Source organism: Oryctolagus cuniculus, chromosome 10, assembly GCF_964237555.1.
Source record: "Oryctolagus cuniculus chromosome 10, mOryCun1.1, whole genome shotgun sequence".
Classification (NCBI taxonomy): Eukaryota; Metazoa; Chordata; class Mammalia; order Lagomorpha; family Leporidae; genus Oryctolagus; species Oryctolagus cuniculus.
In genome coordinates this window covers 91,896,373-91,924,097 of record NC_091441.1, presented here as the reverse complement: position 1 = coordinate 91,924,097, position 27,725 = coordinate 91,896,373, and the positions used below count along the sequence as shown (strand labels likewise).

The 27,725-nt window shown below is 49.0% G+C and overlaps 1 protein-coding gene across 3 annotated transcripts in view; it reads left to right on the top strand.

The window, feature by feature from the left end:
• Positions 1-27,725, top strand: part of FLNB (filamin B) — a 156,632-nt gene that overhangs the window by 36,257 nt on the left and 92,650 nt on the right. For all 3 annotated transcript variants that reach the window (XM_002713267.5, XM_002713270.5, XM_002713269.5), the window contains exon 2: positions 27,223-27,471. In XM_002713267.5, coding sequence (XP_002713313.1) covers positions 27,223-27,471 — 249 coding nt within the window. The remainder of the gene's footprint in view (positions 1-27,222; positions 27,472-27,725) is intronic.

Sequence of the window (27,725 nt, the reverse complement as noted above, 5' to 3'; positions counted from 1 at the left end):
ACCTCAGGCCTCCTCCTGCCTGGTGGCTTTGCCTCTTGTGGATGGCTCTGCTGTGGCTGACTTCCGCCACTGGGCAGCAGGGATTCAGGGTTCATGCATCCATCTTTCCTTTATGGGGCCACATAGAATGTATAGGATTTGCATTTGAAAAGAAAGCTGTTAAAGCGTTCAGGTTTGATTTCCTTTTGCCTGGTAACCTTCTCCCTGAAAGCCAGCCTCTGCCTCTGCCTCTGCCTCTGCGCGTGGGGATCAGTGGGAGACTTGCTCAGCCCCCTGTGCTGCTTTCCTTAAATGTTTTGACACCTGGAGGGAGAGCTGGCTTCTGGAAGAAAGTGTGTTCTTTCTTGTGTTGCCAAGGATATGAGGGCATGTTCATTAACACGGATGCTCAAGAGCTGGAGTTGTGGTGACCTTTTTGCTTCTGTTTATTTTCCATGTGCTTATTAGCAGTAATGCACACTTTTAAATTTTATTTATTTTTAATTTTTTTAAAAATTTTTGACTGGTAGAGTTACAGACAGTGAGAGAGAGTTACAGAAAGATCTTCCTTCCGTTAGTTCACTCCCCAAATGGCCGCTACAGCTGGCGCTGCGCTGATCCAAAGCCAGGAGCCAGGTGCCTCTTCCTGGTCTCCCACGCTGTTGCAGGGGCCCAAGCACTTGGGCCATCCTCCACTGCCCTCCTGGGCCACAGCAGAGAGCTGGACTGGAAGAGGAGCAACCGGGACTAGAACCCGGCACCCATATGGGATGCCAGCGCCGCAGGTGGAGGATTAATCAGGTGAGCCACGGCGCCGGCCCCATAACGCACTCTTTTCTTTTTCCCTTTCCACATGTATTGGAAGCCCTCAATCCTACAGATAGTATGAAATCTTAGAGCAAACACTCTCATAACCTTCCCCGAGTCTCCTCTGGTTCATGTTTCACCACATTGGCTTGCTCTGTCACGATTTCTAAGGATACACACCCCACACTTAGGGATTTACTTATTTATTTGTAAGGCAGAGCAAGAGAGAGAACTGCTGGTTCACTCTCCAAGGGACTGCAACATCCCTCTCTGAGCCAGGCTGAAGTCAGGAGCTAGGGACTCCTTCCTGGCCTCCTTCATGAGTGGCAGTGGCCCAAGTATTTGGGCCATCATCTGCTGCCTTTCTGGGTGCACTAGCAGGGAGCTGGATCAGAAGCAGAGCAACCAGGACTCGGCATGAGATGCAGGTGGCTTAATCTGCTGGATCAGAACGCTGGCCCTTACTTTTTTTTTTTTTTTTTAAAGAATTATTTATTTGAAAGGTAGAGTTACAGAGAGGCAGAGGCAGAAGTGGGTGGGGTCTTCCATCTGCTGGTTTGCTTCCCAAATGGCCGCCATGGCCAGAGCTGTGCCCATCCAAAGCCAGAAGCCAGGAGCGTCTTGTGGATCTCCTACATGGGTATTGGGCATCTTCCATTGCTTTCCCAGGCACATTAGCAGGGAGCTGGATCAGAAGTAGAGTGGCTGGGACTTGAACAGGTGCCCTAATGGGATGCTGGCACTGCAGGCGGCCACAGCACCAGCTCCCTAACCCTTACTTTTTTACTGAACCATTTCAAAAACACCTTGCACACATTATGGGCCTCCATCTACATGTAGTCAGATAGACATTCCCTCAACCACAATGTCATAGCACCCCAGGAAGTTAGCCCTGATATAATTACTCAGTCTCTTATAAAACTTGTCCCAATGCTCCCAAGTATCCTGTATGGACCTTTAAAAGTTGGCATTTCTGAGGGAATCCAGGAAGCAACAATTACTCATTTAATTTGATTTCAAAGTGACCTTGGCCATTTCTTTAATCTATAAGTGTTCCCCTATCTTCAAAAAAATCTTTCTTTGCAGTTTATGACACTGACATTTTTGAATAAGCCAGGTCAGCTGTCTTGTAAAACCAGTGCTTTTCAAATATTAGGTGCATAAAGATGAATGCGAGGGACCAGGCGAAAGGCACATTTTGTCTTGGGGGGACATCAGGGGACCCAAGAACCCGCATTTCTTTTTCCCCACAAAAATTTATTTATTTAAAAGAGCTATGTAGGGAGACGGAGAGACAAAGAGAGATCTTCCACCCACTGGTTCACTTCCCACATGTCTGCAACAGAGAAGGCTGAATGAGGCCGAAGCCACGAGCTTCATCTGGGTCTTCTACAGGAGTGACAGGGGCCCAAGCACTTTGACAGCTTCCTGCTGCTTTCCCGAGGCATATTAGGAGCTGGATTGGAAGTGGAGCAGCCTGCACAGGATCTGGTGTCTATATGGGATGCTGGCATCGCAGGCAGTGGCTTTTCCTGCCACCCACAACGTTGGTCCCTCGAGAACCTGCACTGCTAGCAAGCAAGGTTGCTGATGATGCCAGCCCCTGCCTGTCTGCAGTGCACACTTACAGTCATGAGGCTGTAAGAATGTTCTAGATCTTTTTCTCAGGGTAATATTCAGGTTGAGTATTTTTGGGAGGTGTACCTCCAGAGGTCATAGGTACTTCCAGTTACATCACAGCAGCAGGTTCGTCATGTCAATTTGTCATGTAATTAGTGAGCCAAGTGAGATCACTGGGTTCAAGTGGTGTCTGCTGTCTCTTCCTTGAAATGGCACCTTTCTCCCAGTGTACTTATTAAGCAGTCTGTAATTAGTAAGTAATCTTGGAGCCTGCACCAATATCTTGTTCACCATCATTTTTACCCATCAGCAAGCTGTTGAGGGGGAAGAATAGCATCCTGCAGTTATTCCCCGCTGCTGGCAACACACGCCTCTTAGGTAACCAGCAACTGTTTGTGTGTCATTTTTGTTTTTAAAATGTAACTCCTGGCTGATTGACTTCCATTTGGGTTGTACACATTGACTTTTACAGCTTTACATATTTTGAAACTTTACAGTCCTGTTCTGTATGGTTCCCATGAGAAGTGTCTGAGCTACACAGGGGACAGTGTGGTTTATTTATTAAGTAATCATTTAAAAATTGCTTGAGGGGCTGGCACTGTGGCGTAGTAGGTTAAGCATCAGCCTGCAGTGCTGGCATCCCAAATGGGCTCTGGTTCTAGTCTTGGCTGTTCCACTTCTGATCCAGCTCCCTGCTGATGGCCAGGGAAAGCAGTAGAAGTTGGCCCAAGTGCTTGGGCCCCTGCACTTGCATGGGAAACCCAGAAGAAGCTCCTGGTTCCTGGCTTCTGGCTTCGGATCGGCCTAGCTCTGACCATTGTAGCCATTTGGGGAGTGAACCAGCAGATGGAAGATCTCTTTCTCAGTCTCTCCTTCTCTCCGTGTAACTCTGCCTTTCAAGTAAATAAATAAATCTTTTTTAAAAAATTGTTTGAGAATCTCCTAGGGTTGCTTGCTAGAACCACAGACTTCAAAAATCACTCTTTTTAAAATTTATCTTATTTAGTTGAAAGAAGAGTTAAAAAAGAGGAAGATACAGAGATACCTTTCATCCCCAAACGACTGCAACAGCCTGTGCTGGACTGGGTCAAAGCCAGGATTCTGGAGCTCCATCTGGGTCTCCTATAGAGGTGGTAGGGACCCAGGTTTTTGGGCTGTCCTCTGCTTTCCCAGGTGCTTCAACAGGGAGCTGGATCTGAAGTAGAGCAACTGGGACTCAAACTGGTGCCTATATGGGATGCTGGCATTGCAGGTGGCAGCTAAACCTGTTGCTCTACAACGCTGGCCCTTCAGTATTTATTTTTAAGCAAAAGTGTCCTCTCCTGGCTGCAGAGAAGTTTCCAAGTGTGTACTCTTTTCCTGGAAGAGTTGGGATACTTGACAGTCTTCTAATGGTCCAGAACCTTGTCAATCAAAGTAGAGAGATTAGGGTAAGGAGAGGGAAATGGGTGCGTTCGGTGCAGCAATTAAGCCACCTTTGGAGTGTTGGCTACCCTGCTTGCAGCTTCCTGCTAATGCCCCTTCTGGGAGGCAGAGGATGATTGCTCAAGTACTTGAGCCCCTGCCACTCACGTGGGAGACCCAGCTGGAATTCCTGGTTCCTGGCTTCATCCTGGCCCGGCCCTTGCTGTTGTGGGCATTTGGGGAGTGAATCAGTGGATGGACGATCACTTTCCATCCTTCTATCTTTTTGCCTTTCAAATTAAGATGTCAATAAATAAAGCTAAAATAAAAAAGGAAAAGAAAAGAGAAAGAGTAGGGTGGGAGAGCGTGAGGCCCACAGATGGCAAGACCTGGTTCTGAATCTGGACTCCACCGTTTACAGCTTGGGACAGGTTTCTGGAGCCCCCGCTTCCTTGTGTGTGAAATGGGGCAGGAGTGGGTCTTGGCCTCTTGGGGTTATCGAAGGATAAAAAGAGGTGACTCTGCAAAGTGCTTAACACAGGGCCTGGTTTGCAGTGAATGCACAAGGCATGTGGATTGAATGCGTTTTTAGTTCTTAACCAAGGATCTTAAACTCATTTTAATTGAAAACCTATAGCTAATCACTACATTTGTTTGCCAATTTTTTTGTCAAGTACTAGTGCTCTTGATTTTATTTATCACTGTTTATTCAACAAATGATTCTGTATATCAAGTTGTGGTTTCCTGAGCTAATTTAAGCAACTCAATCTGTAGGCCCTATCTATTTATACTATTAATATGCCCGATATAGTGACTGGATCACCATGAATTGCTTTAGCATCATGATTATTCGACAAACAAAGCCTTAACCCAGGCAGATTCACTCCATAGATGCCAGCCAAACTGAGACTCTGAGCCAGGCCAGAGATCCAATGACAAGTCATGCATCCCTGCCCCCACGGAACTTAGGTCTGGTACCAAGCTGCCCGATTTTTCATGTAGGGACAAGACACTTGCTCTGACCATCACTGTTCCCAAAAGCAAGTAAGTGTGTATCTTTTCACCTGTATATGTAAATATATTACCTGTATTTCACTATCCATGTTTTTCTGGTAGAGTGTTTGTTGTCATGTGTAGTTGACAGTTTAGGAAATCAGGTAAACCAAATGAAGGGGTAGAGACTCGCCCCTGTTCCCAGCAGCGTTGGCAGAGAAAATACAGTCACGTTCGAATTTGAAATAAACAATGAATGCCTTTTTAGTAGAAGTATGCTCCCAAGGTGGCAGGCAGTTCTATGGTGCAAGCCACTGAATGGGCCATACCCAGACTCAACAATTATTTGCTGTTTATCTAACTTCCTATTTAACTGGACATCTGGTGTTTTTATTCACAAGATAAATGAAGTGAGTTCCAGGCCTGCTGAAAGATGCTGCAGCTCACGTGTCTGCGACTACAGGAGGGTTCTCAGAGCAGGAGACAAGTGTGGAGCATCTCCTGGCTTGTGGCTTTGGGCGCCAGGGTGGGGGCCAGATGAGTAATTAGCTCAACCTGACCTCACCCTTGAGGAATGTGCTCTCACTAGGTATTCGGAGAGGTTTAGGCTCACGGGAGCCATTGTCAGGAGCTTGTCAGTGATGTCATCAGCTGGAAGAGCCGGCTTCCAGGCCTGAGGAGGAAGCTGCGAAGCCAAGGCTCCAGTTTTGGCAATAAATGGGCATGGAGTTTCACAGGTAGGGCGTGGAGGAATTTATGACGACAGGAAGCCCAGAGGAGCCTCCCGCCTGCCTGCAAGCCCCTGCCAGGTTTCTGAGTTCTGCCGAACAACCAGAAGCTTCTAATGCGGGCTTGTGATGAGCGCTGTTGGCCCAGTGCCCTGGAGAAATGGGCCTGCTCTCTGTGGATGCAGCAGGGGCTGTGAAGAGGGCGTCAGGACTCTTGCAGCTCTGTGAGGAGCGCTTAAATTAGAGAGGAGGCTGAGGTGGCAATTGGTCATTAGGCTCCTTAGGGTGGTTCTAGAAAATGTGGACTTGGTGACCAGGTGGGCCCCCTTCTGTAGGAGGGTCCCATGGGTGGATTTAGACAAAACCCTCTTACCTTGTGGGTAAGCTTTAAGCTCCCATACCCTGCCCCATTTTAAAGGGTAGCTTGGAGTGCAGGAATGGGCTGTCAGACTAGAACAGAGGGCCAGGACCCAGTCCAGTGCTGAGTGTGGTAACCACAGCCGTGTGATTTTGTTCAGAATTTCCCATACAACATTCAGGACAGAGTCCCAGGAGAGGGGTGGGGGTTTCCCTGAAGGGCTGTGCTTTGCCCTGCAGGTTTCTCTGGGCCTGTTGAAGCTGCCACGGAGGCAGCTGCCACAGCAGTTCTCCTTGCTGAAGTCCAGTTGCCTGCACCCTTTGCCAGTGTGGACACTGGTGAGCAGGAGAGGCAGTCTCTGAGCTTATTTCTGAAGCTCTGGCCTCTTTCCCTTCTGGCTTCCTTAGACAGATGAGAGCGAGTCTCCAGGTTGGTGCAATGGGGAGCTTCCGAAGTGGGACAGCCCAGCTCCCATGCCTCCTTCTCTTCTGTGTCGTTCCTCAGCCTCCGCCCCCACCCCCACTCACTGACACGTGACCCTGGGCAAATAGCGCAGCTCTTCCAAGCCTCTGTTTTGGCGCATGTAATAGACGATGCTGTTGGTGTCTGGGTGAGGTACTGCAGCCGCGCTCAGGTGGGGACTGCGCTGTGTGGGTGGCTGACGTTGGCTGAATGAACGGGCGTGCCAGGCAGTAGCCCCTGGGGACCAAGAGCAAGCCTTCTTTAAGGAGTGATGGTTTTCCCTTTCACGTCGGTAACAATGTTCTCATTCTGGAAGATTTCATTATTAATGGTTGTTTGTCTTGAAAAAAGAAAAATTGAAACCCAGGGGTCTTCCAGCCCTTGTTCAGCATCGCTGCATCTTATTCCTAGGGACTGGAACAATCATCTATTTTTGTTTCTGGTTTTGTGGGTTTCAGACACATGACCCCTCTGTTCTGTGCTAACGCAGGTTTAATCCAATGGCCTTGGGTACCCCCAAGTTCCAGTATGTGCTTACAGGCATGGATTTCAAACATTTTTTGTACTGAAATAAACTTAGTTTTTAATCCTGCTTTCCATGAACTGTGTGAAGTGCCTGTGTGTTTGCTTTTCTTTCCCTTTTGTAGTTTCTCTCTTTGGGCCTGTCTGTACACAGAGGAAGGCTTGTGTCGGGTGGTGATTTGCTTGTGATTAGATTCACGGGACTGACTCTGAAAGTAGGCGGCACTATAGAACCAACTGGAAAGCTTTAGAAGTACTGGTGCCCCAGCTTTACCCCAAAGAGATGAGGAGTTTTTTTTTTTTCCTTCTGGGGCAGGGAAGTTGTCTTATGTATATATGTATGTATGTTTGTGTTTTTTAAACTTTCCCATGTGTAGCCAGAATTGAGACTCAAGTGACTTGTGAGCAACAGAAGTGCTGAGGTTCGAGCCGAAAATCGGACAGGCCAGGGTCTCAGGATTGGACAGGCAGGACCGAGGTTATGTGGCTGGGATGCTGGGATGGCTGGGGGTGTGGGAGAGACTCACTTTATTATATTCACACTTGGAATGAAGTTTGGATTGATGATAGTCGGCTGTTTTATAATGAAGAAAAAATTGATCATCAAGACAAAGCACTCCATGTCTGTCGGTACAAGGTATGAAGTAGCTGGGAATGGGTTAAGCTGCTGCTCTGCACAGCTGCATCCCTTATTGGAGTACCTGGGTTCGGGCCATGGTATCCCACCAATTCTAGCTTCTTGCTAATGTGTGTCCCGGGAAGCGATGATGGCTCAGAGGTATTGGGTCTCAGCCATCTGTCCATTGTGGGTGGCTCCTGGCTTCCGCCTTGCTCAGTCTGAGCTGTTGTGGGCATTTGGGTAGTGAACCAGTGGAGCAGAGACCTGTCTCTTTCTGCCTTTAATAAAAAGAGGAGGTGGCTGGAATTCTTTTAAGTTAGGAACTTCTAACAGGAGTGTTAGGGTCTAAAATCTTTCTAGCATCTGAATTTAAAATGGCCCTGCCCACTCTTTTGAGTCTTCCTTCCTTCTTGCTGAGGGTGGATTTGTTTTTTGTTTGTTTTTAAAATATTTATTTGAAAGACAAAGAGAGAGAGAGACAGACAATGCTTTCATCTTCTGGTTCACTTGCCAGATCCCTGAATCCAGGGCTGGGCCAGGCTGAAGCCGGGAGCCAGGAACTTACCCTGGTCTCCCACATGGGTGGTCAGGACTCAAGTGCTTGAACCATCTGCTGCTGACTCCTGAGAACCTTAACTGAAAGCTGGAATTGGAAGCAGAGTAGCTGGGCCTGGAAGGAGGCACTCCAGTATGGGATGTGGACATCCCAAGCAGCGGCTTATCCTGCTGCACCACAACAGCCGCCTTCTAGATTTGATTGTCAACAATGACCCAGCCCTTGGCATCCGGCCCAGGGAGTCAGGCAGCTGGGGAAGAGGGACAGAAAAACCAAGGCAATACATGGCCCTGGTTTTCTTGAAAGTCCAAAGAAGCCCAGGAGCTGCAAAAGCTGCAGCTCCCAGACTGTTTTGAATGTGACAGCACTGACACTGGTGTGGAAGGCCAGCTGTGGTCACGGGCTGCCTGTGCCTGCAGTGTGCACTAAGCCACCCCAAGTGACTTCAGTGCCAGGGTTGAACATAGGAGGAACCACAGCCAGTGGCATGAATGGAGTGTTCAGAGGACCCCTGGGGGCACAGCTGTTACATGAAGGTCATTCCTGCCCGGTCTTGAGGGAGACTCCAATGGCTGGCACCAAACGAATCCTGATGGCCACCCTGGGGTTTCTATACGTGGGCCTCTGACAAGTCTAGTCTGTGCTTCCTCCATTGCTTGTGTTTATGGGAGCATTTGATGCTACAGGCAGAGCCTGAGCCCTGTCCGTGTGATAGCTGCATTGCCAGTGACTAAGTCTCGGGTTTGGACCCACTACCACACGGAGGTTGAGAGAGCAGGATTTCATCTGCACTGCAGAGCCCTGGCTCCTTGCTGTTACTGTTCTGCTTGTGAGGACTGTGTGCTTAAGGAGCACTGGGAATGCCACTTGGATGTGTTTCAGTTACAATAGAAATAGTTCTTACTAATTTCCCTACATTCTTCCCCTTCCCCTGCGTGGGAAGTTCAGAGTTAAGTGGCCAGTGGGTGGAGGTGCTGGAGGTCTCTGTGTGTGCATAATTTGATATTGCAGTCGCCCGCATCAGGACCGTTGCCCCTCTTCCTTCTGCCTGAAGTAGTGGTCCTAATGACTGCTTCCATTTCTGCCTCTTCCCACTTGGCACGAGATTTTGGCCTTAGAAGCTCTAAAGCAAGCCCATGAGGGAGGAGGCTGGTTGTGGCCTGAATTCCTTTAAATCATTGCCTGTTGTTTAAGGATTACAGTTTGTCTAGCACAGTGAGATGTTTCCAAAGTGGGGTTCAAGTTCTAGACACTGTGGTCAAGGGAAGCGCAAAGCCTGTGCTTCTCTGTGGTACCCTTGGTTAGGAACTGTGCTTTGAGAGCTGGCTTTGGTCAATTTTTAACTGCAAAACCCTTGATCCCAACTAGCAAGGTTCTAACCTACCCACCTTCCTTCCTTCCTTCCTTCCTTCCTTGATTTATTGATTTATTTGAAAGTCAGAGTTACACAGAGAGGAGAGGCAGAGAGAGAGAGAGAGAGAGAGAGAGAGAGAGAGAGAGAGAGAGGTCTTCCATCCACTGGTTCATTCCCCAGTTGGCTGCAACAGCCAGAGCTGAGCCAGTCTGAAGCCAAGAGCCAGGAGCTTCTTCCAGGTCACCCATGGAGTGCAGGGACCATCTTCTACTGCTTTCCCAGGCCATAGCAGAGAGCTGGCTAGGAAGTAGAACAGCCAAGACTTGAACCAGTGCCCATATGGGATGTTGACACTGCAGGCGGCGGCTTTACCCGCTATGCCATAGTGCCGGCCCCTCTAATCTCTTAATGACTGCAGTTAGAGCTCAGTTCCTTGTTTCCTGTCTTTCTCCTGTTGTGTCTATGGTTTGGTCTCCTTCACCCCCACATCTACCAGTTTTACAAAATGCAGTGTCTCTTTTCTGGGAACATTTGGGATAAGTTTTACTGGAGGATCTAAAGAGCATTTTAAGGTAGAAGTGCCCAGAGTACCTTCTGGAGCATGTTAGTCTCCTTGGAGATGGAATTTTACAAAGACTCCTATTTGGTGTGACATGCTAGCCCTCTCTTGCAGATGGTTAATGTACATTTGCATATTAAAGACTGAGAAGTTCTACAGGAGTTTATTATTTTTAAATTTATTTTTAACAGATACTTATTTAAAATCAAGAAAGAGAGAGAGAGAGAGAGATGGGGGTTAGGGGGTAGATCTTCCATCTAACACTTCACTCTTCAAATAGCCACAACAGCTGGGTCTGGGCCCGGTGAAGTCAGGAGCCTGGAACTCCATCTATGTCTGTCACGTGACTACAGGGGCCCAAGCAATTGGGCCATCTTTTCCTACTTCTCAGGTGCCTGGGCAGGGAGCTGGATTGGAAGCAGAGTAGCCAGGACATGAACTATCGCTCATATGGGATGCTGGCATTTTGACTGAGTGCACCTCAATCCTGCAGCCGTTTAAACATTGTTCATTTTTCACGTGTTCTCAGTTATTTGACCATTGAAAAACTCTTTTTTTTGTGTAAAACCTAATGTTTAGTCCTGTCATTTCTAAGAGTTGGTACCTAAGATGCTGTTTAGAGTTACACAACGAACCTTTACAAGTGGTAACAGTTTTGTCACATGTATTTGGAAAGTGCAACTAGTGTATCGAGCCTGTGATCGATTCCATGACCATAATTCCTAAGCTAAGGAAAAAAGAAAAAGTGAATAGATTGAAGAAAACCCACTGGTAGATGGTAAGAGGATGGGCCAGGTTTGAGTGTGGTCTGAGGAACACAGGGCAGCGGCTTCAAGTTTAGGCAGGGCTGCTGTGAGATTCCCACGATGGGCGGGCAGTGCAGCTCCCGAGCTGGGGAGTAGCCTCTGCCTCAGGCCCCAGCTTGGTGCGTGCAGGGCTGGGGATAAAGAGATCTGGCTGTGGGCTGAGTGTCTTCAGCCACAGGAGCAGCTGGCGGTTAGGGTGATGCCTTGGATATTAATCGTGTGTCACTCGCTCGCCTTGCTCTTGGGCCGCTGCCTCAGGAATGTTAGCCTGTGTTCCGCTTCGAGCAGCAGAGCTGACTTGCTGTGTGCTTGGGCTGTTTATCTTCCTGCCACCACCGGTTAGCGTGGAGCAGGGTTCAGGGGCACAGCGATAAATCTCTTTTAGGAGGATGATGTAACCTCACCACATTTTTTTCCTCCTTGGCTTGTCATTGTTTTTCCAGCCTTTGTAACACCATCATGTCCATGTATGGCTCTCTTCCTTTTAAGCCCGTGCTGGTCTCTGGGCAGAGCAGTCTGTGACAGATTCTGAAGTCAGTGGCCTGGATTCAAATCCCTGCTCCACTGCTTATGAGCTGTGGGACTCTTGGTTTAATAGGAAGGTCCTTCACAGAGTTAGTGGAAAACTAGAATTAAAAGTTAGGTTTATGTTGCCATACAAAGTTTTAAAATTCACACCTAATTTTTCAATTCCTATTTCCACAAACTTTTTAATAACATCATATGCATTTTTCCAGTTTTTTTTTTTTGTACCAACATAAACTTAATATTTTAGTTCCATTTTCCATGAACTTTGTGAAGTACTTTGCAATCTTTTTCACCAGCATTTAACATTCGGGAAATGGAGCTAACAATGATACCTCAGAAAGTAGCTGTGAGAACTGGGAGTCATTGCGCTGGATCAGGTCCTCAGTCCACTTTTACCCGGGAGGTTGGACTGCTCCCTACCTCACAGGGTGAGGCTCCCAGGGTGCCAGGAAGAGGAGGTGGGAAAGGATCAGGAGCTCAGTGGTTGGTTTTTGTTGTTGTTTTTGTTAGCTTGAAAAACATGCCTGAAGGCAGCCAGATGACTCCATCTTGCTGCAATGCAGTGTCCTGTGTGTGCCAGTCCTCGGGCAAGCTGTTTGGAAATGGCCAGGGCCATCTCCTGAGGAGACCCCCTGCCCAGGAAGGGGCTGTCTGGTGAGGATTGGGCAGGGACTTGAATGGCCGGTGTGAGGAAGTGGAGAAAAGGAGGTCGTGCGAAAGACAACGGGGTGAGCCCACGGCGTCTCTGGTGTTCATCTGTTCAGAGGTCACATGGCACACGATGAAAATCATGTGGTATAAAAAGGTGAGCGCGTAGGGTGCTGTTTGGTACAGCAGTTAGGACGCTGCTTGGGACGCCTACACTCCACATATGAGTGCCTGGATTTGAGTCTGCTAATAGGTACCCTAGGAGGCAGCAGGGGATGGCTTAGGGACCCTGCCACTCACGTAGGAGACACAGATTGAGTCTGGGCTCTTGGCTTTGACCTGGTCCAGGCCTTGCGGTTGTGGGCAGTTGGGGAGGCAATGAGCAGAGGGGAGATCTGTCCCTGTATCTCTGCCTTTCAGATTAAAATATATATATATATATATATGAGAGAGACCATCTCCTTGTCTCCTTCCCAGCCCTCCCCACCTCCCTCCATTCCTTATGCCACTCTAAAACAAGTGTGATGTTGGTGAAGTTTCTTGTTTATTTGGGAAGCATTTGATATATCTGTGAGCCCAATTGTATTTAATTCTCCCAGCATCTCTTTAACTCAGATTCCAACCTCCTGTAAACATTCCTTTTATCATTGGATTTTCCCATATTTTATGCCTACAGATCCACACAAACAATTTTGTTAACATGAACAATTCCTTAATATGAACATTATAGTTTCTTTCTGGTGGTGTGTGCCAACATTTATTTAAAAACTATTTATGTTTTGTATTGTAAAAGTTCAAATAATGCAGAAGTATGTAACAGCAATGGCAACAGGACATGGAAGTGCAGAGGAGCCTGTAGGGACAGTTTGTTGTACCCCTAGGTCCTTCTGTTCCAGGGCAGAATCATGCCTCTGAAAAACAGGGTTTTGGGGCTGGTGTTGTGGCAGAGTGGGGTTAAGCCACCTCTTGTGACACTGGCATCCCATATCGGAGCTCTGGTTAAGTCCTAGCTACTCTGCCTCTGGTCCAGCTCCGTGCTGATGCATATGGGAAGGAAGCAGAAGATGACCCAAGTACTTGGACTCCTGCAACCCATGTGGGAGACCTGGTTGGAGTTCCTGGCTCCTGACTTTGGCCTGGCCCAGCCCTTGCTGTTATTGCCATTTGGGGAGTGAACCAGCAGATGGGAGATTCCCTCTCTCTCCCTCTCCCTCCCTCTCCCTCTCCTTGTCTCTCTCCCTGTCCTGTCCCTCTCCTTGTCCCTCTTCCTGTCCCTCTCCCTCTCTTTCCATCTCCCTCTCTCTCCCACTCTTTCTCCCTCTCCCTCTCCCTCTCTCTAGTGTTTTGCCTTTCAAAATAGATAAATAAACCTTCTAAAAATATTTTTAAAAATTCCAGGGTTGCAAGATCGAGATTTTTCTGCAAATCGCCCTCCCTCCTTACTTAATTACATCATGGATGCCTGCCCCTGCTGTAACAAACACACCCTTCCTATTCTTCTCACAGCAGCCTGTTAAGTCTCTTACTTGACTGTAAAGTTTATTTAACCATATATTGTCTGAGAGGCATGTGCAGTGTGGTCAGTTTTCCCTCTTGGTCATATTGTGTCATGCACTGCTTTAATGCTTAAAGATCACTTTAATATGCAACCCTCTCACTCCCATTAGAAGAAGTCTTGTTAGGGAACTTGTTTGAGTACTTCGTGCTTCAAATCGAATTAATTGAACTGGTGTTGAATTCTCTGGCTCCTGCAGACTGCTCGGGAATCTGTTTGAGGAGTCAGGGTGGCCTGCAGATTTGAGCAAACTGCCAGTTCATTCAGCGGCTCGCGGAGCAAAGAACATCTTGATTCTATCAGCCCTGATCCTAGTCCCCAATGGGCCCAGCGCCTGTGGTCGTGAGCAGATGGAATGCACGTCTGTGTTGCAAGGCAGCATTCTGGGGCCTTGTGTGCTGAGCATTCTTGAGCCAGTTGAGTGGTGTTGAATCTGTTTCACTCGCATGTGTTTCTAATGTTATGGTAGAAACAGCAGTCGTAGTCCCTGCTGATGGGATGGGGCCCTTGTGGGACACTGTGCCACCTGCCTTGCTGCCCGTGCTCCCAGTGTTCTACCAGCTCACTTGGCCTCTGCAGAGACTGAGCACAGGAGGTTGATCCACTCCAAGGTGTATGGCTATTAGGTGGCTGTGCTTGGGAGGCAACCAAGGCTTCTCTGACTCCAGACAGAACACCTGGACTTCTCCTGGGCCCTGAGTTACTTGGCTATGGGCTACATCAGCAAGGGAACTACTGAAGTCCCTTCCCTGTGGAGAACCCACCTGCAATCAGGAAGCTGAGTCTGGCCTGAGAGCTCTGTTGTGACTGGGTGGGGCATGTGTTGGAGGCCTCCCTTTGTCATCATTGGTGGAAAGGTCTAAATTTTTGTTTTTGTTTATTTTTTAATTATTTATTTATTTATTTTTTCTTATTTTTTGACAGGCAGAGTGGACAGTGAGAGAGAGAGACAGAGAGAAAGGTCTTCCTCTGCCGTTGGTTCACCCTCCAATGGCCGCCGCGGCTGGCGCACCGCGGCTGGCACACCGCGCTGATCTGATGGCAGGAGCCAGGTGCTTCTTCTGGTCTCCCATGGGGTGCAGGGCCCAAGCACCTGGGCCATCCTCCACTGCACTCCCGGCCACAGCAGAGAGCTAGCCTGGAAGAGGGGCAACTGGGACAGAATCTGGCGCCCTGACCGGGACTAGAACCCAGTGTGCCGGCGCCACAAGGCGGAGGATTAGCCTAGTGAGCCGCGGTGCCGGCCATACTAGCTCACTTTCCAAATGCCCACAAGAGCCACAGTTGGGCCTGGTCATAGCCAGGAGCCCAGAATTCCATCCATGTCTTCCATGTGGGTGGTAGAGGCTATCACCTGCTGCCTCCCAGAGTGTGCATTAGCAGGAAGCTAGAGTAGAAGTGGAGTCAGGGCTTGAACCCAGGCACTCTGATAGGGGATGTGGGCCTTGCACCAAAAGCCTACCCCTGGAAGGGTACACACTGGAGCCACCAACTGAACTGTCTGAGAAGCATCAGTGTGGGCAGAGTCTGGGCAGAGCCCTTGTCCTGAGAAGATCTTTTCCTCCCACTCATCCTCTTTCTCTTGGTGATGATGAGAGCCGGCAGTTATAAAAATTATTTCTCTCAGCTTGGTTCCTGCTCAAGATTTTAAATTGAGAGTTTTCTTCCTTTTCATGACTCCACAATCTTTGGGCCGCTTGCCATTGCTGTGGCAAGCTTCTGAGAGCTGTAATAGGAGGTTAGTTACAGGGGAAATACAAGATGATCGCTTCTCTTTCAAACCAGTGAGGCCTTGTTGCTCGAAGCCTCGTTGCTCGAATTTTGTAACAAGAATCAACTCCTACAAGCTTAGAGTTGAAAATGTATTCACCGTCAATATTGTTATTTCACTTTTACTATTGTAAGGTCGAGCGGGGAGAGAAGTCCCTAGTTCATGTAATTTAGAATGAAGGACAAAAAGCCAAAAGTTGCTTTTTTGTCTACTTCTTTGTTCTCTTTTAAAAGTCTTTAATAATAACATCTAGCCCCGTGGAGCTGCCAGTTTTCATTATAATGTTATCATCTCTTTGCAGAATATTTTCAAGCCAATTTAACTTCCTTTCTTATACAGAGGTGTCACTTGTATCCAGCCCAGGGCCTGGAGCTTAGCAGGCAGTGGGGCAATATATGCTGGTTTCAATATAGAAGGAGACACATTGAGTGTTTTATTATATGAGTAACCCTAATTTCTATTTTTGAGAGAAGATACAGGCTTGGATAATTAAGGGCAGACCTGCCTCTCCTGTCCTCCATGTTTTCCCCCAAGAGTTGGCTGAGGAAGGTGTTGGAAGCAAGCGTGGGCCCCCCTGGATGTAGGGAGGAGGCCATGATGTTGCAATTCCTATTTCTGGGATGGCAGAGGCCTGGTGAATGGTGGTTGAGACAAGGAGAATAATCCATCTCAGACCCTTATTGGCACTTCCCAGGTCCTGTGCTGTCATTTTATATGTTGCCCACCTGCCGAGTTTCTGTGCTGGGACCTTGTAGGTTAAGGTTCCTGGGAATGACTTGGTGTAGTTGAGGGTGGGTATTTGGCAGTGGTTAAGACAGCACTTGGAATGCCTGCATACCATATCAGAGTACCTGGGTTCAAGTCCTCACTACTATGCAGCTTTCTGCTAACCCTGGAAGGTGGCAAGTGAAGGCTCAAGTACTTGAGTCCCTGCCATCTACCTGCGAGACCTGGATTGAGTTCCAAGATCCTTGCTTTGTCCTGGCCCATTCCTGGCTGTTATGGGTGTTTGTGGAGTGAACAAGCAGATGGACAATCTCTGTCATTTCTCTGTCTCTGTGTGTGTCTCTCTGCTTTTCAAATACATAAAAAATAAATAAATAAAAATAAAAAGTAGAAGAGTCAGAGATCTAGTTCACCTCCCGAAGTACAGTGCTGTATTAATTGGGGGCTTGTGGACGGACTGTTTATATACCAGCTCATCTGCCACACAAGAAAAAAAATATGCATTCACATCTTCCAGTTGTTGTGAACATCAGGTAGAGTCAGAAGTAGTGAGCTGGGCTGGTGCTGTGATGTAGAGGGTAAAACCATCACTTGCAGTACTGGCATCCCCTATGGGTGCCGATTTGAGTCCCGGCTGCTCTACTTCCAATCCAGCTCCCTGCTAATGTGCCTGGGAAAGCAGTGGGAGATGGCTCAAAACCTTGGGCCCCTGCACCCAAGTGGGAGACCCATAAGAAACTCCTGGCTCTTGGCCTCGGATCAGCCCAGCTTTTGAGGAGTGAACCAGCAGATGAAAGACCTCTCTCTTTCTCTCTCTCTCTCTCTGCCTCTGCTCTGCCTCTCTATAGCTTTGCCTTTCAAATAGATAAATAAATATTAAAGACAAAAAAAAGTAGTGAGCTAAGAGTTTGGGTGCTGGCAACAGAGAGAACTGAGTGTAAATCTAGGCTCTCCATCTGTGTCACTTTGGACATCTGGCAGCCTCTGCCATCTCATCTGTATAATGGCATCTGTCACAAAAGTCACCCTTCTAGAGCCACAACGAGGGCTGGAGGAGGTGACATGTGCCACAGAGCCTGGCCCAGCAGAAAAGTCTGAAAGTGAGAGCTGCTGATGGGAGGAGAGTTGGCTTTCCCAGGCATGGTGCCTCCTGCCCTCACTTCTTGCCCTGTGGTTTGCGTGTGTGTGTGTGTGTGTGTGTGTGCGCGGCCTCAGGGAGGGCCCAGCTCTCCTACGTAGGAGAGCGAGCTGCACTTCAGACGAGATGGCCTCACCGCAGGACAAACTGAGCGAGAGTCCGAAGGTCACGAGGACCTCCGTTCACAGCCAGCATTTGTTATTTCAGCTGGATGCGTTCTCAGGAAGCTGCGAGCAAGGGACAGACGACCGCCGTGCTCAGGCCTGGCGCTGGGGTTTAGCCTGAATCTCCCAGGGTCTGGACTTGGCCTCTTGCACTTGCAGCTCAAGAGTCCTTGGGGGCCCTTGTGCTAGTCCCTGGGACAACTGTGTGGCAGGAGGCGTTTCTGTAGAGACCTGTTGCTTTGAGGTCGGAAACCTAGTTTAGGAGCCCGGGTGTTTGGTGTTGTGATTAAGTTGCTACTTGTAACAGCTGTATCCCGTGTCCTAGTGCCTGGCTCCTCTTGCAATCCAGTTTCCTGCTAGTGTGCATCCTGGGAGGCAGTGGGTGATGGCTCCAGTACTTGGGTCCTGCCACGCATGTGGGAGACTTGAAGGAATTCTAAGTTCCAGACTTGGGCCTGGCCCAGCCCTAGCCTGTTGCAGCTATGTGGAATGGGGGCCAGTGGATGGAAGATCTCTCTCTCTTTGGGTCTTTCAAATAAAATAGAAATAAATCAATTTAAAAAACAGCTACAACCTAGTTGCACCTTGACCATCTGAAATACTTTTGGTTTCTTCCATCTTTGACCTAACAAGGTTAGAATCCTTCCAACATTTTGTTGCTAAAGATTCATTTATTTATTCAAAAAGCAGAGTTACAGAGAGATAGGGAGAGATAGAGATTGAGAGATTGTCCATCTGCCAGTTCACTCCCCAAATGCTGCAACAGATGGGCTGGGCTAGGCCAAAGCCAGGATCCTGGGACTCCACCCTGGTCTCCCACATGGATAGCAGGGGCTCAAGTACTTGGACCGTCATCTGCTGCTTTCCCAGGCACAGTAGCAGGGAGCTGGATCAGAAGCAGAGCAACTAGAACTCGAACCTGAGCTCAGATAATGGGATGCTGGTGTCACAAGCAGCAGCTTAACCCACAGCACCGCAATGCTGGCCCCTTCGTGAACCATTTAAAACTCCCTATGTGGAAGTGTATCTATTCTAGATCCTTCAGTATATCCATTTTGTTTATCACTTAGTCCAGTAGGGCTTTGTTATTGGATATAAATTAGTTCTCTGACGTGTTAAAAATTTTTGTAAAAAAAAAATTCTTTATTTATATGAAAGAGTTACACAGAGAGAGAAGGAGAGGCAGAGAGAGAGGTCTTCCGTCCGCTGATTCACTCCCCAGTTGGCCGCAACGGCTGGAGCTGCACCGATCCGAAGCCAGGAGCTTCTTTCAGGTCTCCCACGTGGGTGCAGGGGCCCAAGGACTTGGGCCATCTTCTACTGCTTTCCCAGGCAACAGCAGAGAGCTGTATCGGAAGTGGAGCAGCCGGGACTCCAACAGGAGCCCATATGGGATGCCAGCACTGCAGGCAGTGGCTTTATCTGCTACACCACAGCGCCGGCATGATAATAAGTTTTTAAAAGTGATATTGAATAGAAAGTGCCTTGGCCGGCGCTGTGGCTCAATAGGCTGCGGCGCCAGCACACCGGGTTGTAGTCCCAGTAGGAACTCCGGATTCTTTCCCGGTTGCCCCTCTTCCAGGCCAGCTCTCTGCTATGGCCCGGGAGTGCAGTGGAGGATGGCCCAAGTCCTTGGGCCCTGCACCCCATGGGAGACCAGGAAAAGCACCTGGCTCCTGGCTTCGGATCAGCGCGATGCGCCGGCCGCAGCACACTGGCCGCGGCGGCCATTGGAGGGTGAACCAACGGCAAAAATGAAGACTTCTCTCTGTCTCACTGTCCACTCTGCCTGTCAAAAAAAAAAAAAAAAAAAAAAAAAAAAAAAGCCTGGGTGATGAAAATAGAACTTATAAAGTGAGGCCAGAAAACCTGGGTATTTGGGACAAATTCCAAAATAGTACACCATCAGCAGATCTACTCTCTGAAAGTTCATCCAGCTAGCTCTCTGTACCAAAATAAAAGGAAGTGAAAGAGAACAGAAGGAATAGTTGATAAGGTAGGATGTTCAAAGTCTGAGTTTATACATGAGAATGTGTTGTGGGCCTGTAACAGAAATGTCAGTCAAGGACTTGAGAATATTTCTTCACTCAGTTCTGTTGCAGAGAAATCCTGGCCCCCTTCCAACATGCCATGCCCAAGGCAGACATTGCCAATCTATCTGTACAGAAATCTTCCTTGCTGAACTTACACTCCCCATGCCTTCTTCATGGTAGACATGGTTAATCCACTTCAGCAGTCTTTCTTGCTGAATTCAGATGTGACTTCAGAATCCTTCTCAATGCAGTGAGAGGGTTTTTTATTTTGTGTGCTGTCTTGGTCTGTTTTCTACTGTTATCATGTGGTCCCACAGACTGGGTGATTTGTGAGCATTGTAAGTGTATTTGTCCCACAGTTCTGGAGGCTGGGGAGTGTGGGATTGAGAGGCTGCATCAGGGGAGGGCTTTCTTGCTGCATCGTAGCATGGTGTGGTGCATCACACAGTACATGCATGCTGGTGCAAGAACAAGGAAGAGTGAAAGTCGCTTTTTAAACAAATTCATTCTTGCTGTAATGAACCCATTCCTTCAGTGAAGGTATTAATCAACTCCTGAAGATCCTGACTTCATGGCTTAATCTACTTTAAAATACTTTTTATTTGTTTTAAAGACAAACATGGAGATCTCTCATCTGCTGATTCAGCTTCCTATCTAGCTCGCTGCTAATGTACCTGAAGAAGGCAGCAGAGGATGGCCCAGCTACGTGGGCCCTTGCTGTTCACGTGGGAGACCTGGGTGGAATTTCAGGTTCTTGGCTTTGGCCTGGCCCAGTCCCAGCTTTTGCTGCCAGTGTGGAGTGAAACAGTGGATGGAAGATCCATTTCCCTCTCTGCTTCCCTCCCGTCCTCCTCCCCCCATCACTCTGCCTTCCAAATAAATAAATAAATGAATCTTTAAAGAAAAAAAAAAAAAACAGGAAGATGAACAACATAAAAGGCCTTCTGAATGAACTGTTTATTAACTCGGGACCCAGGCACAGTCATGTATGTAACAGTTAATTCAAACAGCTCCTTTGTAGTCCTTGAGTAGTTCATGAGCAGGAAAGGGAGTCGGAAATGTAGCTGACCCCCGTGCCCTGGCTTTATTGTGGTCAGTGTTTTCTCTTTCCGACTGAATAGGCTCATGTGACTCCAGGTCCTCTAGTGTCCAGAAACATGCTCTGGTTATAGTTCAGTTGCTGTTACAAAGAGATTAGAAAACAACAACATTGGCAGAAGGAATGTGAACTGAGGTTGTTTTTTTTCAGTCTTCAGGTGGGCAGGGTGCCCTGTCCTGAGGCCCTGGCTCCTTCTGTTTGTTTGCAGGACTCTCCTGGGGCAGGTCACAGCTAGGTGGCCTCAGTGTCGAGGGCTCTGGCCGGTAGTGGGGCAGTGCATGGGGCTGGCTAGTCCAGGGCTCTGAAGTGAGGGTGCGTTTTACTTCTGCTCACCACTGAATTCTAAGGGCAGCTGGGAGGAGCCATGTGTCTGGAAGCTGGCACCTGGGAGGGAGTAGAGGATAGAGGATTTTAGTGCCCAAAGAATGGCCTTGGCTATGGACATGCTTCAGTCATCAGGGCTGAAGGCCTTTTCCTCATTCTTCACAACCTGAAAGGGAGGCAGAAGCCAGCCTGGCCCCTTTCCTCCTGCCAGGGGCCTCAGGGAACCTGCAGCAAAGTGCACAGTTCCTCATGTGCTGTGTGAATGGAAGGGCTGTGGCACCCCGGAAGTATGACCCCAGGCCTGGCCTTTCTTGTTCTAGACGTGGGAGGGGTGCAGTGGACGTTTGTAGGCTAGGTTTGTGTTTTTGTTTAAAATTTGTCTGCCTTTTTGTAATTAATCAATTTTTATATTATTTGAAAGGCAGGGGGGAGGGAGAAAGGGAGGGAGGGAGGGAGGGAGGGGGAGAGAGAGAAAGAGGGAGGGAGAGGAATGGAGAAAAATCCTCCATCCACTGATTTATTTCCTAAATGCCTACAATAGCCAGGATTGGACCAGGCTCAAGTCAGAAGCCCCAGATTCCATCTGTGTCTCCTACATGGCTGGCAGGAACCCAAATACTTGAGCCATTATCTGCTGCGACCCAGGGAATCAGAAGCAAAGTAGCCAGGACTCAAACCAGGCACTGAGATATGGAATGTGGGTGTCCCAAGCGCTGACTTAACTAATGTGCCAAATGCCCACCCCTAGGCTAAGTTTTGACCAGGAAAGTGAGGAAAGCAACCAGCTGCCTTCTTTTAGTTCAGGGCCCCCTATTGTTTGGATATCTGAAGCCTGTAGTTCAGCCATGGTTTGTGCAGGCTTGGAGAGAAGGCAGGCTAGAGAGAAAGTGCAGAGCTGACCTTGGCTGTCAGTGGGCCCTGGGGCTCTGGATCCAGGTGATCTGCGTGCTACAGTGAGCCCACCCTAAGGTGCTGCTCCTGGCTCAGCCAAGTCACCTAAGCTGTCCAGAAACCACACTGCAAGCTGGCAGGTTGCAGCATTGAACTGGTAAGCTTTCACTTCTTCCTCCTGCTCTTGTCCTGTTTGACTCTGGGTTGATAAGGGCATGGGAGGTCAGTGGTGGTAAGCATTACGGTAATAATCCTACAAGTGCTACTGGGAACCAAGTGTGTGGGTGTGAGAGCTGCAGGTAGTGCTGCTGGCAGTCCTATTCCAGTGGGCCAGCATCACCCCCAGTTTACAGATGATGAAACTGAGGTGCAGAGATTCAGAGCAATGGAGCTGAGTCTGCCAGCTGCAGAACCACACCCTCTCTGGGCCTTCCCTCTGAGCCATGTTCTGGGTGGCCCGTGGGGGCTCAGCAGTGGCCACATTCTAGAGCATGCAGAATTTTGTCTAAAAAGCTGTGTGTGGGGGGATACTTACTGCACCCTCTCTGTGACATGCATCACTCCTCTCCTGGAGCACCACAGTAGGGAGGGTCAGGAGAGCCGAGTGGGCAGGCTGTCTCCCACACAGCCAGGTGCACTTGGTGTTGAGACAGTGGAGAGCCAAACCTGACTGTGGAGTGGAGCTGACACTTGGGGCAGAGGAGGCAGCTGAGCTCCCAGGGGGTTATTAAACCACAGTGGTTGCAGGTGCTCTGTGAGAGGAGTAGGATGCAGAGTCTTGCTGGGGCACCTCACAGGGAACCTGTGCTAATTTGTAGACTTGGGAGAGAGGATGAGGAGGGAGTTTGGGGCCAGGTGGGCACCAGGGACAGAGACAGAAGGTGATCTTGGGGCAAAATGAAGCCAAGAAGTCAAGGAAGGACCAGACCTTGGGCCCGCCTGGGCTTCTTTCTGTACCTTACACTTTCCAGGAAGGTCTGGTAAGTTATCTGTAGTTTGTCTCCTGGGTGGCCTTTGTGGCGCAGGCCCTGCTGTCTTCCCTCATTGCCCAGCTCCTATGTGTCCAGCTTGCAGAGAGCTCCTAGATCTCGGATTCATTGTAGCATTCGAAGTCTGCCTCCCCTTGGAACAGGACAGCAGAGGCTGTGGCCCTGGCCCTGAGAATGAGTTGCTTGGCTCTGGGGGGTGACACATGAACGTTTGCATCACCTGTTGGTTTGTAGCCATTTCTGGCATACACGCATTGGACTCTGGCATCTGTTCATCTGGCTGTAGGGAAGAGTGTTTGCCACAGCAGGACTTGATATTGAGTGAAGGAGTACCAGGGGAGAGCGGGGTAAGCTTTATTCAGCGCCTGCTGTATGCCAGGCATTAGGCTGGACTTTTGCATTGTGTAACCTACCTATCCCTACCTACTTCCAGCAGCCTGTGAGGTCGGGGACTTTGCTCATTCCCGTTGGATAGGTGAGGAACAGTGAGGCTGAGGGTGGGTGGATGGTTCAAAGGGACAAATCGAGCTGAGCCACTGGCTCCAGAGCCTGTGCTTGAAATAGCTTTGCAACACTGCCCCTCAGGGGGTCATGGAGATGAAAGGGCCAGGAGCAGAGTGGGTGGCATCTGCTTCCCCAGACACCACATCACAGTGCGGAGGGTGGCCTTGGTGCCTTGGCGCACGCCCCTCTGTCTCCTTGATGCCTGCAGAGGACGATCTGCTGTCCCTACCCAGGCAGGTGAAAGTGTGCAGGAGTGTCGGACCACGCCTCTCCTCATGGGCCACCACCCCACCACCCTGGTTAATCAGTCCCAGCCAGGGAGAAGGTGCTGCAGGTGCCTCCTGGAGCTCCCTGAAGGCATATTAGGAGGCAGGCAGGCAAGGGACTCCACTCAGGATCCTGACCTGGGCAGAGGGAGGGGCCTGACCTCTGGGGAACTGGTCTCCAGAGGAGATGTTTCTAGGCTACTTCCAGAGATTGCTGCTTATACTCTGTAAATGAACCCATTCACATAGCCTGGAGAACCAGTGTACGGAAACGAGGCAAACACATTCCTTGCTTTCACGGTATAGCAAGGCTGGACAGTTTTTTAATTTTTTTATTTGACAGGTAGAGTTATAGACAGTGAGAGAGAGAGAAGGAGAGAAAGCTCTTCCATTGGTTCACTCCCCAAATGACCACCACGGCTGGCGCTGCACCAATCCGAAGCCAGAAGCCAGGTGCTTTTTCCTGGTCTCCCATGTGGGTGCAGGGCCCAAGCACTTGGGCCATCCTCCACTGCCTTCCCGGGCCACAGCAGAGAGCTGGCCTGGAAGAGGAGCAACCGGGACTAGTACCCGGTGCCCATATGGGATGCTGGTGCCGCAGGTGGAGGATTAACCAAGTGAGCCATGGCGCCGGCCCCTGGACAGTTTTGAGTAGTGTGTCTGATTGGATGACCAGTTATGTAGGAATTGTGATGGGTGAAGTTTGGGGGGCAGCACAGAAGGGAGAAACCCACAGCCAGATTCCTACCCAGTGAAGTCTGAGCTGGCTGTAGCAGGCTGGGCAGGTGTGGTGGACGCTGGGTTGTTATGCTCCTGAGATGCCCTCCAGCAGCTGTTTCTGTGGAGATGCTTCTGGCTGGTCTGGCCACGAGCTCCTTGTTCATTCCTGCCACGCGCCTAAAGCCCGCGTGAACGTGGCAGTGCACCGACTTCACTCCTGTTCCACGCCTACAGCCTGCGTGAACACGGCCAGGCATGCTCAGGTTTGCAGGCTCTGCGGGATGCGGCAGTACACCATCACTCCTGCCCAGTGCCTACAGCCCGTGTGAACACGGCCGGACACACTCAGGTCCACAGACTCCACGGGGTGTGGCAGTGCTCCGACGTCGGCGCTGCCACGCTGTGGACCATTTCTCTTTCAAGGCCTGGGGAGTCTCCTGTTTCATGTGGAGGGGTGCTGGGGAGGCCCTCTGGGCGAGTTGCCCTCTTTTTATTGCTCCAAGAGCTTGGGCGAAACACTTGAACTTTCACCTGTCAGAATCCCTTGGGAAATGAGGGCTGTCAGAGTAGCAGGAGGAGGGTGACACGGATCCCAGTGAGACTGTGATGGGGGCGTTCCCACTTGGACACCTACCTGGAATTCATTGGAAACAGAAGTTCTGGGCATTATATGTTACATAAATTTGGCCCAGACTTTAACTGGGTCATGTTTCCCCTAAAATCTTTATGAAAAGGACTTGGGTCTCATTCCTTTAGACCAACATATGTACGCGGAGGGAAGATAGAGCCAGTTGATTTCGTGTTTTGAATGAATTAAATCTGCAGCGCTGCTTTCGAAAAGCACTTAGCGAGTAGCTGGGAAGGTTTGAGTTTTGCAGACCGAAGCTTGTGGCTGGATGCGACTCTGTGGCCTGTTCAAGTCCCTCAGGTAGAAGAGATCAGTGTCTCAAGTGTGCCAGGCTGCTTGTGGTCCCTGACAAGCAGCGTGCAAACCCACATTTTCTTTTGTTCTTTTTCTTGCCTTTTTTTTTTCCCCCTCTTGGTCCACTCTTTTGAAGGCTGCTCTTCTCCCTTGAGCTTGAATAAAGGAAATTGGCATGGAAAATTGCTTGATTTGGAATTTCTGAGGATCCGTAGGTGGTAAAGGAGTAATCAATAGCATTTCAAAGACAACTCATGGCAGAACATCTAATCCGAAAACCCCAGCTGTGACCACGGCTGCCAGCTGGAGGGATGTCTGGTTCCATGGGGCGAATTCCTTGGATTCTGTGCAAGGTTCATGTACTGCTTTTTAATTTCTTTTGTTTCTTAACTTAAATTTTTTTTTTTTTTTTGAGAAGTAGAGAGATAGAGACAGAGGAAAAAGAGAGCTCCTATCTGCTTGCTCATGCCCCAGATGTCCACAATAGTCAAGAAGCTGGAATGGGGCCAGGCAGCAGACCCATGCACTGAGAAGGTGATGTGGACATCCCAGCTGCTAGGCCAAATACCCACCCTGTGTATGGGGTTTTATGCAGACCATTGCCACTTTATTGAGCATAAAACCTCAAACGCATGCTGGCTGGCTTCACCGACCCGCGGCCTACGTGCTTAGACAGGCCCTGTGCTTGGTTTACTTTTATTTTATTTTTTCTTTTAAAAATTATTTGAGAGACAGAGATTGAGTCTCCATGGACATGGGTCCCATGTCCCAAGGGTCAGCTTAACCTGCTTTGCCACAGCGCTGCCCCCAGACATTGGGGTTTTGATGGCTGCAGATGGAGGTTGGAAAGAAGACAGTGCTGAAGAGGAGCCTGGGGAGGAGGGAATAGAAAGAAATGGCAGCAGGAGTTGTGGAAGGGGCTGGCCAGGGATACCTCGGGTTGTGTTAAGCAGGGGAGGATCCTTGCAGGGGCCATGACCTAGGCTAAGCATTTACAGGGAATCGATGTTTTTGTGTTATATAATACAAATTCAGGGCAGCCAACACATTTCCATGCTTATGTGCATGTGTGCACACATACACACACACTTTGTTGACTGTTGACCACCAGGTTAGCAGGTGGTTATCCCTGGGATGTGGCCACTTCTTTTTATTGTCAATGTTTCTGAAATGATTTACATTTTAATTTTTTATTATTTAACAGTATGTATGTTTTTGAAAGAGTGAGAGATACAGAGAAAAGAGAGATCTTCCACCCATGGGTTTATCCCCCAAATGCCCACAATAGTTAGCCTAGGGTCAAAGCCAGGAGCCAAAAACTCCACTCACGTCTACTCCATAGGTGGCAGGAATCCAAGCACATGAGCTGTCATTTGCTACCTGACAGGTGCATTATTAGCAGAAAACTGGATCAGAAGCATGAAGTAGTTGGGACTCGACAAGGCCCTATAATGTAAAATATGGGCATCCCAAGCAGTGACTTAACCAACTGTATCACAATGCTCCCCTCAGATTCCTTTAAATTTTTTATAACATATTTTATTTATTTATTTGACAGGTAGAATTATAGACAGTGAGAGAGAGAGAGAGAGAGAGAGAGAGGGATGGAGAGAAAGCTCTTCCTTCCGTTGGTTCACTCCCCAAATGGCCGCAATGGCCAGAGATGAGCCAGTCCGAAGCCAGGAACCAGGAGCTTCTTCCAGGTCTCCCATGTGGGTTCAGGGGCCCAAGCGCTTGGGCCATCTTTCACTGCTTTTCCAGGCATAGCAGAGAGCTGGATTGGAGGAGGAGCAGCTGGGACTAGAACTGGCGCCCATATGGGATGCCAACACTGCAGGCAGAGAGTTATCTTACTGTGCCACAGCTCCAGCCCCAGATTTCTTTAAAATTTTAAAACCCATTTTTTGTGGGAAATTTTAAGCATACACCAAAATAGAGATAATAGTTGAGTGTATTCTGATATAGCCGTGATCCAGGGATGCCAATTAATAGCACTTATCGATCATATTTTTTCTAATCCCAACACCATGTGTTTTCAAGAAATTCCAGCATCACATCATTTCAGTCTTAAATGAATTTCAAATAGCCTAGGATTTCTTCACTTTTTGTTGAACAAAAATGACTGTGTATACTTTTGTGACCCAGAGGAGTGACTGAGCCTGTGCCTCTCTCCCCAGACAGCAAAGCCATTGTGGATGGGAACCTGAAGCTCATCTTGGGCCTGGTGTGGACATTGATCCTCCACTACTCCATCTCCATGCCCGTGTGGGAGGACGAAGGGGATGATGACGCCAAGAAGCAGACGCCAAAGCAGAGGCTGCTGGGCTGGATTCAGAACAAGATCCCCTATCTGCCCATCACCAACTTCAACCAGAACTGGCAAGATGGCAAAGCCTTGGGAGCACTGGTAGACAGCTGTGCCCCTGGTAAGAGCCCAGGAATGCCTGTCTATGTCGTCAGCTTTTCAGTACTGCCGTGAAGTACCTGAGGCAACTCACTTCATAAAGAGAAAAGGTGTATTTAGCAGGGTTTGGAATATTAAGCCCAAGATTGGTTTGCTTTCTTGTGAAGATGGTGGATGGCATTCCTAGAGCTGGTGTGGAGGAAGGATCGTATGGCAAGCCAGGAAGTGGGGGGGCAGGGGGACGGTAGTGGGAGGCTGGGTGCAAACTCAGGCTTT